Below are 13,423 nucleotides of genomic sequence, written 5' to 3'. Positions count from 1 at the left end.
AAAAGAGAGAAATAAGAGAAAAATATGTGTGTTTCATGTAAGACGTTTTAAATTTTACACTCTATCTTAATTTTAAAAAAATCTTTTTATTTTCATCTTTAAAATTAAATACAACATTAGAAAAGAAAAGAAAAAAAAAAAGAAGAGAAAAAGCATGATTTGTGGTAAATGGGCATGAGTGCATTAGTATTGGCATCTAGCTGTGACATTTGCCGCGTAATATAATAATTACGTGCTGAGTGCTGACACAGATGCCACGTGAGGATCCCTACACTTACACCGGTGTGGAAAAACTAGGGGCGGAAAAGAGCTCTTTAAAACCCACATTTAATGAACCAAACAATTGCGCGTGAGAATCACTTGTTGTTCATAGTCCCCCGTATATATCCGTTCTTTTTTCTTCCTTCCTTCCTTCCTTCCTTCAACGCTCAGCACTCAAATCCTCTGAGAGAAAAAAAAATTAGGGTTTTGCATTTCGGGTCAGACAGACTCAGACATGGGAGGAGGCAATGCCCAGAAGTCAAAGATGGCTCGCGAGAAGAACCTCGAGAAGCAGAGGGCTGCCGCTAAGGGTAATTTCTCTCTCTCTCTCTCTCTCTCTCTCTCTCTCTCTCTTTTCGAATACCTTAGCGGGGTTATATGTGTTAGATCTGATGGAGTTATTGATTTTAATAATCGTTTGGTATGTGTGCAGGAAGCCAGTTGGATTCAAACAAGAAAGCCATGTCTATTCAGGTAAAATTTCCGCTGTTTTGTTCTTTGTGTTATATTATAACCCCGTGTTCGTATCAAAGATTGTAAAATAGAGCAATATGATGGCTTGGAAATAAAGCTTTGAAAATTATGTTAAGTTCATGCGAGGACACTGTTAATGCTTAAATACTTAGCTGAAAGTCTTTTATTTACTTCTCTTTCCGAGAGAAATATCTCTAATAAAGTCACCTTGTTGTTGTTGTTGTTGTTGTCTTTTATTCAGCAATTGGTGCATGTTGAAATTCATCGAATTTTGTTTGGCTACTAATATATGCTTATTACTAAGACCCTGTTTGGTTAAAACTTTTCAGTAAACACTTAGTTGAAGAAAATAAGGAGGTGGAATGAATTAGGCTCTGTTTGGATGAGTTTCTCCACAAGCTCTTGTAAGAGAAGAAAATAAGAAAGAAAAATGAAATAAGCTTCTTCTATAACCTAAAATTTAGCTAATGCATAAGTTTAAAATCGGTGGTTTTGGAGAAGCCAATCCAAGCAGGGTCTTTATTTTCTCCCATAAGTATAAATTATCTCATGTAGCTTTTATAAATTAGTTTACCCATAAGTCAATTTTAACTTATGGGAGAAGAATCAGATGATTAGTTCATTTTTATCTTATTTTCTTCTCCTGTAAGTAAGTACTGAGAAGTTTATTGAAACAGGGCTTGAGGGATTGATTCTTTGTTAAACATGATTATATATTTAGTATGCAAAATGCAGTTTGTTTGAAGTGTTGGCCTATTTGTTTTTATTTTTCTAATGCACAAACTGTATACTACATTATGTCAACCTAATAATTGTTTTCTTGTTCAATCTGTCTTGGAAGATATTCTTTTGTCAAATTATTTACATTTACACTTTATGAATGATGTTCCATTACAATATTGTCAAAATTTACACATTGAAGACCATTGATTGTTTGGTTTTGGATCTCCTATACGGGGGAGCTCTTCCTCTCTCATTGCATAAACTGTAGTGACTCAGCATAAGGGAGCTCTTTACCGATTATAATGTTGTGATTGATGATTGCAGTGCAAGGTGTGCATGCAAACATTTATATGCACCACATCAGAAGTGAAGTGCAAGGAGCATGCTGAAGCCAAACACCCCAAATCTGATCTCCATGTTTGTTTTCCTCATCTTAAAAAGTGAAAGAGTGCATGTTGAGACATGATATATCAATATATGGCCTGTTATATAGTCTCTATCCACAGAGATCTTCAATTTCTTTTATAACAAATATGTCTGTGTGTTTGTGTCTTGGGGGGTAGGGAGAGACGAGAGGGGATAATTAGTAAGTTTTTCCATTGTTTAAGCGTGAGAAACTGTGTTAATTTTCTCTTTTTTTGTCTAATTGTAACTTATGAATGATTGCTAGTGTCAATATTAATCTTCTTACAGAATCATAGATTACATGAAAGTGTTTAGGAATGACAAATATGAAAATAAGGGTCTCCGTTCCTAAAATTTGGGGAAAATGTCTATTGAAATCTTATTTGCTTCCTTCTATTTTTCTTAGCCCCGAAAGCAAATATAATTTGTGAGTGGACACATTGGTATTAAGGAAAATGAATAACTGCATTAGTAAGCGAATAACTCAAGACCAAGAAAAATTGGTTAAGAGCTTTGTCAAGCTAAGCTTGACAGAAATTCCCCTCCCTCTATCTTATGACCAAGAGAATATGATTCCTGTGAAACCGAAGTGGTGAAGTGGACAGAAATCAAGTAAATCTTGAAGTTTGATGTCAATAATATATCATTCAAATCTGTATTGCCAAGTTTTTTGTTGACTCTGACTAATATTTCACAGAACACAACCATGGCATGCGATATAAGATGATACAATGTAAAGAAAACAGCTGCATGGTGAGGATTTAATGTTCCTTTTATGGCCATCCGTACACACCACTGATAACAGTGGGCTGCCACAGTTGAGAAGAGTCCACACTCTATGAGCCTTACCTCCATATCAAATTACGTAGGAACAACGAATATCAATTATCGATTTAGATAGTATTTGGCTTAACTTTTTTGTTTTTGTTCTTCATCATCAGTTTGTATAGTATTTGGCTGGTAGCTGGTTTTCTAAGAAAGAGCAGTTGAGTTAAATATAAATTTAGAGAAAATTTTAAAAATTAAAGTAGCTTTTCTAATCAATGAACAAAGAATTTCATGTAAATCAATTGGAGGAGCATCTATTTTTCAAGTTAAATCCAAAATCTACCGTAGTTACATACACAACTGCCAACAATATCGTTATCTCCTGTACCTTTCTCGTTCCAATTAAGAAACAAAATGTGATTCTTCACACTTTACAAGATCAGTTTCAACGCCACCGTGAGTTTACTAAGAGGGGCTCCAAATTTCCTGAAAAAAACTGCACCATAATAATGCAAGAACTCTTACCTGGGATGGGATTGGCCCTTTTCATATAGGAAGCTTAATTGGGAAGCTCTTGATGAAATATATGCTGCGTCTGGGTAACGATGGTTGATTCAGCTAGTAGAATGAAAACCATCTTCTAAATATAAATAGGCTCTCAATCGTTGTTGGTAGACTTTTATTTGTAGGTTATCGTTTAAATATAATGGCTATATATAATAGGTTTGTTTGTTGATTTTTACAATAATTATTTTAAAAGTTATACTAGTAATAATTTGTGATTGATTGACAGAATAAAACTGTTTTATACTTACATTAATATTAAGTGTCACTAACCTAGAATTTTTATTAACACTTGTGACATATCATGACTTAAGAATGTCATATTCCTTAATTTCTAAACTTACTCCTACTGGCTACCGAATATGTAAGACAAATATCATAAGAAAAAAAGTTAAATTGTGATTTTAAAAATTTTCTAACATTTTTCATGAAAACAAAATCATCATCTGAAAATTTAATTTTGTAAAACAAATAATAGATTTTCCCAATAACAAGTTTAGACTATAGAAATAGATTTTACAAAACAGATTGTGTTTTTAAACAAAATCAAATTCAAACCTAGGTGAGTTTAGAGCACAAGATATTCAAAAGAAATATGAAATACAAAGAATTATATTGGTTCGTTTCTACCTTTAAAACTACATTCAATTATTGGTTAATAATTAAGTTCCACTAACTTCATGAAATTACAAGCACTAATCATTGTCACGTCTAACTCTACAAACAAAGTTTATCACCAAGCTTCAACAATCCAATATTTTTTGTCCTACCAAGTCACTGCTGGCTCCAATACAAATCAAAAGATTTATTGTTGGTTTGCTCACTGACTAGATCTTAATCGTCTAACAAACAAGTATACAAGCTAAACACTTAGTCATTTCTCTCAAGATATTTAATGTGTTTTGAAAGATATGAACTTTACAAGAGAATAAACTAAAAGTTTTTTACATAAAGAATTTGAATGTAAGTGTAAGATGGTAGCCCATTTCTTTAAAGCTTTTGGTATGTGTAGGGCTTCATCTTTAAGTGCTTGTCTCTAAATGGATAAAATTCTTCACTTGAGCTCTGCGTCTAAAGTTTGTGATCGTTGGAACATTTAATGTTTGCATTAAATGCACTTCCTTCTTCATACTAGAAATTACTTTGGTTGGCTTTTATGTTGAGCACTACAACAAAAAACCACTTTCTGAGTCAAAATAGATTTATTATGGCATAACGCGTCTTTTGATGTTTGATAACTCACAAAACTTGAATTTCATTTATTCTTTATGGGATTCGCTAGATTCTAGGAGAATGTCTTGTAAGATCATGACTTAAACCTACTTTCGTCTGAAATTTCAGACATAATAGGATCATGAAGCATAGTCTAATATCACATAAAACACATATCTTAATCTTTATATTTATTTACATTTAATCAAAATAATTAATGGTCATAATTCGTCTTAAAACACAAATATCTTTTCACTAAAAAATATAAGTAAGCTTGAATCAATGGTGACAGTCTTGATAAAAATACATGATACTCTGTGTCGGTATTGCCTGGTAATGTTATAATCACAACTTTTTTAAGATAGAATTTGAATTTTCAACAGCAGGCTAACAAATTATTCAGCTGGAACAAGTTATGATATAGTTACATTCCACAACAAAACTAACAAACTATAATTTTAACAGAAGGCAACCATGCCACATTTGAGGGTGTATTATAAAACAATCCCACATATATGAAACTCAGGCTGATGGATCCAATGATTTAAGTTACTGTGTCCTCATTCTGCTACTTTCAGCTGCCCTTACTTGAGAGAAATATGGATGTGCCTGCGGGAATACATCAAGCATAAAAAATTGTTAAATCAAAAGATCAGAAAATATTGTGCAAATTAAGCAATACACAACAAAATAACCATGTTACGGTAAAATAATGAGCTCTTTATAATTACCATTGCTTCTCTTGCTGTTAGCCTGTCCTGGTGATCGTATCGAAGGAGTTTATCAAGAAAATCAATTGCCTGCATGTCCGATATATTGAAATAATTAAAACCGATAACGGAGAATTGTTAAATTACAGTATAAACTAATTGGTTAGGTCCCAATGACATGTTGGAACATGGATTAAATTACCTCAGGAGACACAAGATGTTGATTATCTGCATTGATAAATTTAGACCAAGGCTTGCGACTGTGCCTGGAAAAGGTAATAGTGTAACATAAAAAAAAGTGTAAAAATAGTTATACTGAATATATCTATCATCAGTAGATAAAGTCAAAATAAAAGCAGTAAATTTCTAAGTCCATGTTTGGATTAAAATTTACAAATTAAAGTTTGGGTCAAACTTAAGTTTGTAAACTGTGTTTACAAAAGCAACCCAAGTCTTGTTTCTACAAAATTGAGTTTTCAGACAATTTTCATGTGCATATATACTTTTGGGAGTAACCAAACATGTTACCAAAATGAGTTTACTTTCCAAACTGAGTTTGGAGCTCCCCAAACGAGAAACCAAACATAGACTAAGAGAGCTGAGAGTGAGATGAGGTACTAAATTGCCATGGAAGACAGTGACAGAAAGTTGTGGATTCACTAAATCAAACTTGCTATGCAATATCCAAAAAATCAAATAGAAGATGATACCTTCCAACCAGTGCATCAAGTTGAGGATCAAGCTCCAGATGATACTTATTCAGATATGCATTCAGTTCATCTGTCCCAAGCACCTGCGGATTAACATTAAAAAAGAAGAGACAATGAAACCTCCAGATCTGGAAAGAAGAGTATCTAGAAACAGGCAAGTGATCTAAAATTCAATCTTTTAGCATGCAAAACAGGAAATAATTTAGGCATACTTAATTATCCCCATATAATAAAAGATAAAATATTATAGTCAGAAACTAAAACATGACATTAACTTGCACAGCATCAACAAGATAATTTTGCAATTCTATACATTACTGAACCTCCATAAATGTTACCTTAGCTATTTTGACAAGCTGATCATGGTTGTCGTGACCATAAAAAAAAGGTTCCTTGCGAAATATCTGCATTAAGTAAAATGATCATAACCCAGAATTACACGATTTTGTACATGTAGATTCAAAATTAGACTTCATATTAAATAACGCCAAGGGTATGTCACATATAACCAGTAAGTTGTAGCCTATAGCTATAATTCTCACCATTCCAGCAAACATGCAGCCAAGACTCCACATGTCTAATGAGTAGTCATAGTCTTGTAAATCAACTAGAAGTTCAGGGCCCTTAAAGTATCTGAGAAATAAAAGCATAGCATATGACAGGTTGTTGGCAGTGTCATTCAAAAACTTCCAAAACTCACCCTCACATAGCAAAATATTGTAGAAGTCTAGGAAAATTTAAATGATCATTTTTCCTGTGTCAAGTTTATCTCTAACTAACAAATATAAGCAAATTAAAAGAAACATTGCAACAGTAAATTAATGCTGGCCTAAAAGGCAGCTGAGAATTTCTATATGATTATATAGTATAAACCAAGTGGAAGATTAGGGACCTGAAATATGCTACAAATATGAGTTGACAGAAATTTAGATGACTAGACAAATGAACTTGGGTATATTTCAGCTGAAAAAAACAGAAAAGAGGGGAGCTGGTTCGGAAAAATGAGAATACCACCAAACTAGAATCAAAACCTCAGTTCATGGAGCCCCAACACAGTTCTTGGAACCCCATTTGTTCTTCCTTGTCCCTTTTGTCTAAAACAGTCCTCGCACATGGCAACAAATGACTCGTTGTTGTGTTCTTAATATCTTCAGCTATGCCTAATACACTAATCCCTTTAAATTGCTTAGTAGGAACTGTGATTAAATGAGGAAATTGGGTTATTTAACAAATCTTAAAAGTATGTTCACTTTGGCATGTGGCATATTAGCCTGCTAGTCTGCTACATTAGGTCTGTGTCATTAAGGTCAAACTGCTTCAGTGTCAATTAAAAATATGTCTGAACTATTTCTCCTTTGGCTTTCAGTAACAGTCTTGCACAATGATCCTTTACAACTACTCATTCTATAATGCATGATTGGGAAGAGAGTAGTGTATTATAGGCTTCTGAAAGAATAGTCTAATAGTTGTTTATAAAATTTGTCTCTTTAAAGAGTAAATAAAAAATGTAGCTGAAAATATAATGCATTGGCAAACATTTAAGGAGAGTCTCTTACAAGAAACTATAAACAAAAAGCATAAGGGTGGTTGCATGGTTTTTATTTTTTGGTTTTTAAATGCAAATTTAAAAATAAAATGTGTTTAGCTAAAATGGAGCTGAACTAATATTTTACTCAATTTTAAAACACTTTTAACTCATTTTTTAAAACCAGAAATTATTTTGATTTTTGGTTCAGTCGTAAAAACAACTCAAAAATCCCCCAATCCCATCTAAAAAAAACCCATACACTACTGTCACTACCATTGCCATTACCCACCACCACCACTAGTTCAACCACCACTATTGTTGCTACAATTGCCACCAAAGCCACCACCATTGCCACTCTTGATGCTGCTGCCACCGTCACTACCACAACCATCATAATTGATTGCCTTTGCCACCTTCATTGTTCCCCCACCCACCACCACTACTGTTAATACTGTAAACATTGCCAGTAAATCATTATTGCCACTGTCACCACAACTACCACTGACTGCTGCCTCCATAACCACCACAATCATTAGTTGCTACCACCATCATCATTGCCTCCCCCACCATTGGAGGTTGTTGATGGCATTGTGTCTTCCCCTGACCTAATAGTCTAATACCATCATCATTGTTGCAACCACCACCAATAAACTATTGTTGCCACTACAACCAACACCAACTATTGCCTCACATTGGTCGTTACCACCATAGTTCCTTCCCCCAACCTAATACCACCATGACCATAACATCACCATTACATTGCTGGCCGCCACCACTACCAGTATCACCCTCACTGCTGCTGCCACAACCGCCATTGGTTTCCATCACCATCATTGTTGCTATCACTATAACCACCACCATAGGCTACCACTTCAATCGTCCGCCACCCCAACCGTCACCACCAAATAAACCCAAATAAAATAGTGATTTTATAGTTTGGATTTAAAATTTGGTATTAAAATATAAAAAAAAAACACAAGAAATTGAAACTAAAATAATAAAACTAAAAACTGGTTTGTTTGTAAGAAACTCAAAACTAAAAATCTCCCCAAACAAGCCCTAAGGAATTGGCAATCTTTATATAATTAAATAGGGCGATCTATTCAAAACGCTAGGTTCACTAATACAGTAATACTGGAATTTGTACGTAACATTTAATATTTAATATTTTATCTAGCATAAACTGGTTGGAGTAATTTACAATAAACTTTGTGCAAGTCCTAAGAGTCACTATTTTAGTAGGCAACAGAGTAGACCATAGAGTGCACATCTCAATTGACCAAGAAAGAAATCACTTCTAGACCTGTATTTCAGTTAAGAAAATTATAGTAGAGCTAGATTTTGTATTATTGATGCACTGTTCGCTCAAGTTTCCACATTTTCAGAATGAAGTTAGTGGATATACCACTACTTGGGAAGCAACAATTTCAATATCCATTTGTATTGAAAAACTCATGCTTGAATGAGCTAAGGATGCCTAACTGATTTTGATTTATGCTACGTAACTCAGGCTAATCCATTGTATACATCTTTCTTTGATTTTACTTTTGAAATATAGTTGCAACCATGGTCAATAATAGGCCAGAGACCAGAACATTACCTTGAAGCCACACGAACATTGTATTCCTTTCCAGGATGATAAAATTCAGCAAGACCCCAATCTATCAAGCGAAGTTTCCGTAATTCATGATCTATCATAACATTATGAGGCTTGACATCTCTATGCATTATGCCTTGAGAATGACAGTAATCTAAGGCCTACATTCAAAACTAAAGCATTCAAGTAACAAGAAAAGGTCATCAACACATGTTTGTGCTAATGTGAAGTAATTTTCATGATGCATAAGCAAAAGCCTATACACATGAACCAGATGCAAAATTGATATAAGCCTTGTCCAAGACAAAGATGCTCCAATTACTGTAAAGGAGAAATATATACATTATGGATAGGACACAGAGCATCAGTCAAGGTATACCATGAGAGATTGAAGGGTAATGTTACCTTAAGAAGCTCATATATGTAATAGCGTATGTCATAATCAGTCAAGGTTGGATACAAAACTTTAAAATCTGTACTGTTGACATACTCAAATATTAAGCTAGGAGTTTTAGAGTGCTGATCTCTGACAATATCAAGAAGCTTGACAATATTTGGCCCCCCACAAAGGTTCTGAAGTATTTTTATCTCTCTTTTAATCTGCAAAATGATGTTGAAGATCTCAGAAGTTATGACAAAAATCTCACAAGAATTGAAAGCTGAAGTTAGTACAACAAACAACCAAAAAATAAATTCAAATTAACACAAGACTTCAACCAGTTAGTCTAATTGTGAGAGTTTTTTTTTTTTAAAAAAAAATAGAAGATATATCACAAAAGTCCAAAAGTATGAGGAGCTCTTTGTAGTTCCTACTCAAAAAATTGGAATCAAAGTTCTATTTGTTCATACCCTAAATGATTTACATCACCGATTAGAATTAAGGTTTGGCTACCAATAACAATAACAATTTCCAAACTAGAATTTGCAGAAACAGGTTGCTGCAGTGCACCAAGAACCACACTGTCCTGCTCTTAATGTGGACCCCCCAGCCTTAAGTCCTTGTTTAGTAATTAGAGATATGCTTACTGAAGACATACAAAAGTCTATCCCTTATTGTATGTTTTTCACAAATGATATAATTTTGATTTAGGAGTCAAGGAAAGTAGCTTACTCGCAAGTTGAACTTTGGAGACAGACTTTGGAAACAAACGGTTTCAACTTACGTAGGAGTAGTGCAAAGTATACGCCATGTAATTTTAGCAGGAGAAAAGAAGAATATGACATGGAATTAAAAATGGGAAAAGAAGTCTTGCCACATTTTTCTAAGTTTAAATATCTGGGATCAATACTACACAATGAAGTGGAAATTAACAAGGATGCCACACATAGAATATATGCAGGGTGGCTAAAATGGATAAAGGCATCAGGGATTATTTGTGACCACACTCCATGGTACTTCTATATGTCCAACTACACTTGATGGTGGTGAATGTGGCCAAAAATACAAAATAAAAATGCTTGTATACAAGGAGAGATTGGTGTACAATCAATTGACAAAAAGATAACAGAAAATCAATGGTGGTTTAGACATGTACAAAGAACACCCTGAGAGACACTAGTGAGAACAATAAATTGTATGGTTTTTAGTCATGTGAAGAGGAGGAGAGGGAGGCCAAGAAGAACGTTAGAGGAAGTGGTCAAGAAGGATCTCATGGTAAATAACATCGCTAAAACATTGATTTTTGACTGAGTCAAATAGTGTCAAGTTATCTATGTAGCTGATCTCATCTAGCAAGATAAGGATTTGTTGTTGTTAATGTTTCAAAAGGAGAAGTTTATACATATGATTCAAGCTCACCTCCAATATTTTAAGGGGACACAGAACTACACATCTTTCATCAACAAAAAGTCATCTAGTTTGAACTTTGAAGCCCCTCGTCTTATTTCAAAGCATAACTTCCAAAGATTTTTTTCATCAAGTGTAGTCTAATATGATGGTACCAGAGCTATGTAATAAAATTATATCAGGAATTATGAAATCATTCTTACGAATCATAATATATGTCCATATTTTTCTTTTCTTGTGAACTCCTATATTTATTGATAAAACTTTTTATGGCTGATATTGTTATTCTTCAATATATTTATGTTAACAAAATGATTATATAATGTCTTCTACTCTTCTTACGATGAATTTTAAGTTTTTTTTTTTCTGTTTTCGAAATAACTATTGCATAACTGTGTTAGGGAGATTGTGCCAGAGTGGTCCAGTTGTTATTCAATAGTTCACAAGAAAATACTGAGAAATTTGTGAGTAAATTACTGTTTATTATGCAAATTTTAGGAGAATAGTTCAAATGAAGCTTCACTGGCTGGCTTTATTCACTCTCCGGATCCCAAAGGTCGAAAACAACAACAATGTAAAAAAACAAAATCTCACCTTCTTTTTCTTGACAGGCTTGAGAATCTTGATTACACAACGCTCATTGCTATTAACATTTATGCCTTCAAAAACCTCACTGTACTTTCCCCTTCCCACTTTGCGCACAACCTCATAATCATCTTGATCACTGAAAAAGAGCACACGGAGAATTCATAAATAACATAATTGGAAGGAAAAATCTAAATCCTCACAAGAATCAGTCCTAATACACATCAATGTTTATAAGTATTTAACAATAGAATCCAGAAAACAACAGCATCAACCAATTTCAAATCACAAGGTGATTCTTCATGCTCAATCAGCTTCTCAGAGTTCATAGATACCACAGAGACGGAACATAGCAAGGACAAGAGATTCAATCAAAAGGATATAATCAAGGTTTTAAAAAACGGTCGGCAACCGTGATTTGGGCCACAACATCAAGCTTTTTTAACTGTCCATGATCGCAATTGGGACCGCATCAGCTGCATTTCTCTGCGATTTGCCGTGATATCAACAAACGTGACGGAACCACAACAAGACCACGACCATGACCGCAACAGGACCACGACCGATATTTAAAATCTTGGATATAATGATAACATAAACAGCATCATTCAGCATAATTTGGTAGGAATGTAACAAAAATTGTTGAACCTCTAGGTATTCAAAATCAAGAACGAGTAAAATTACAAAAACAACACCTAAAAAACTAGCACATACTCACAGTTCTTAACCTAAAACGCGAAATATACAATCTATTGATTGTTAACTGTGTCTAATCTGAGCATAACAGAAGGCTCCAGAAACAAAATTAGGGTTGGGAACATTATTACCCCCATTGAACGGTGAGGGACTCGTAATCCCAGTACTCTTTGGGGCGAAGAACATTGACATCGGTGTAGACGCGTGCCTTGGACATGGCTCGACGATTGGAACCCGAGATCTGGGTTCTGTAGCGCTGGTGAACGATTGTGAAGGTGTTAGTAGTTTCGATGAGGTGATTGGGGATGCGCAAGATAGGGGGCTGCGCAACCGGCGCACGCAAGGCGACAATGGTGCACACTAGCAAGAAGCGGAGAAGTAGTGCTGCTGGTGCTTCGTGCGCAATGCGCATATTTAATGTGCGTATAGCGATATTATTTAGATTTCACATACTACTTTTTTATTTACATTCTCTATTTTTATTTTTATATATAATAAACGAATATTAATATTCCCCCAGTCATTGAAGATTAATGTAATTAAGTTAACATTGAATTATTTCAGAAGTAGTTTAATCTCGACGAAAATAATTATACACTAGATTTTATTTATCTTTTTGTTAAATTTTGGATTAATTAAAATTTATTTTTCTTAATGAAATGTAGGATTAACCTGATTAATTATAAGATTAAAATATAAAATACTCCCTTCAATTTGTTTCTTTTATCAATAGAAATTAAAAATTAAAAATAATATAAAAAATTTATAATAATTCATTTACTTGTTTAATTAATTGAGTTTTACCTATTTGATTTCCTTCGATTTAGAGTAACTTTTTTTGGAATGCTTTGAGGTTTGAGGATCACTTTTTTTTTTCCCTTCCTGAACGGTACAAAGTGCCCACGTCAGCATCATCTTCTTCTTCTCTGCTTCTACGCTTTTGCCAAAAAAAAAAACAAAACGCAATAAAGCTGCGTAGTCGTGTCTCCGTTTATGCTGTTTTGGGTGTAAATAAAATTATTTTATTCCATTTACCAATAGGTGTAGATGCTTGGGCCAAACTGACACTAATGTTTCCTTAGAGCAGTGTATCAATTCAATCAGAATGCAACATGTAACATGACTTGAATATTTTACAACCATATCATGTCTAAAAAATATTAATACGATCGATCATGTTAATTTTGAATTCAAAAAACGTTGAGTTCTGCAGCACAACGATCAGAACATTTTTAAATGTATAGTTGATTAGTTTATTTCGGAGGCTTCCAAATACACTCTTTCTAATACAAAGATTTGAGGAAAGATTTATTAAATATAAAACAAGAGTAGCAATAAACTATTTGTACGAGTAATACTGAATTTAGTTTTTTTTTATACAAAATATTATATTCAAGTTTTTTT

The 13,423-nt window shown here is 33.8% G+C and overlaps 2 protein-coding genes across 2 annotated transcripts; one reads left to right on the top strand and one right to left on the bottom strand.

Annotated features, from left to right (window-relative positions):
• The first annotated feature begins 272 nt into the window (after nt 1-272).
• On the top strand, nt 273-2,245 carry LOC114393813 (uncharacterized protein At2g23090-like). Its single transcript, XM_028355270.1, has 3 exons — nt 273-572; nt 695-735; nt 1,783-2,245. The coding sequence occupies exons 1-3, from the start codon at nt 497-499 to the stop codon at nt 1,900-1,902; spliced, it is 237 nt and encodes a 78-aa protein (XP_028211071.1). The 5' UTR covers nt 273-496; the 3' UTR covers nt 1,903-2,245.
• A 2,448-nt stretch (nt 2,246-4,693) lies between these two features.
• LOC114393635 (casein kinase II subunit alpha-2-like) lies at nt 4,694-12,464 on the bottom strand. The gene is made up of 10 exons (XM_028355004.1): nt 12,151-12,464; nt 11,333-11,462; nt 9,358-9,552; nt 8,956-9,113; nt 6,370-6,460; nt 6,166-6,231; nt 5,828-5,910; nt 5,320-5,383; nt 5,139-5,207; nt 4,694-5,016 (listed from the first exon to the last, which is right to left on the bottom strand). The coding sequence occupies exons 1-10, from the start codon at nt 12,429-12,431 to the stop codon at nt 4,957-4,959; spliced, it is 1,197 nt and encodes a 398-aa protein (XP_028210805.1). The 5' UTR covers nt 12,432-12,464; the 3' UTR covers nt 4,694-4,956.
• Between the last annotated feature and the right edge of the window lie 959 nt (nt 12,465-13,423).

This window comes from Glycine soja, chromosome 17 (genome assembly GCF_004193775.1).
Source record: "Glycine soja cultivar W05 chromosome 17, ASM419377v2, whole genome shotgun sequence".
Classification (NCBI taxonomy): Eukaryota; Viridiplantae; Streptophyta; class Magnoliopsida; order Fabales; family Fabaceae; genus Glycine; species Glycine soja.
The sequence above is the reverse complement of the archived record's forward strand: the minus strand, read 5'-3'. Positions and strand labels throughout refer to the sequence as shown.

Coding starts and splice junctions, on each gene's coding strand:
- LOC114393813 (XM_028355270.1), top strand. CDS start 497: ATGGGAGGAGGCAATGCCCAGAAGTCAAAGATGGCTCGCGAGAAGAAC. Junction 573..694: donor GCAGAGGGCTGCCGCTAAGG/GTAATTTCTCTC, acceptor GTATGTGTGCAG/GAAGCCAGTTGGATTCAAAC. Junction 736..1,782: donor AGAAAGCCATGTCTATTCAG/GTAAAATTTCCG, acceptor TGATGATTGCAG/TGCAAGGTGTGCATGCAAAC.
- LOC114393635 (XM_028355004.1), bottom strand. CDS start 12,431: ATGCGCATTGCGCACGAAGCACCAGCAGCACTACTTCTCCGCTTCTTG. Junction 6,461..8,955: donor AATGTTCGTGTGGCTTCAAG/GTAATGTTCTGG, acceptor TTTATTTCTCAG/ATACTTTAAGGGCCCTGAAC. Junction 6,232..6,369: donor GCTGCATGTTTGCTGGAATG/GTGAGAATTATA, acceptor TACTTAATGCAG/ATATTTCGCAAGGAACCTTT.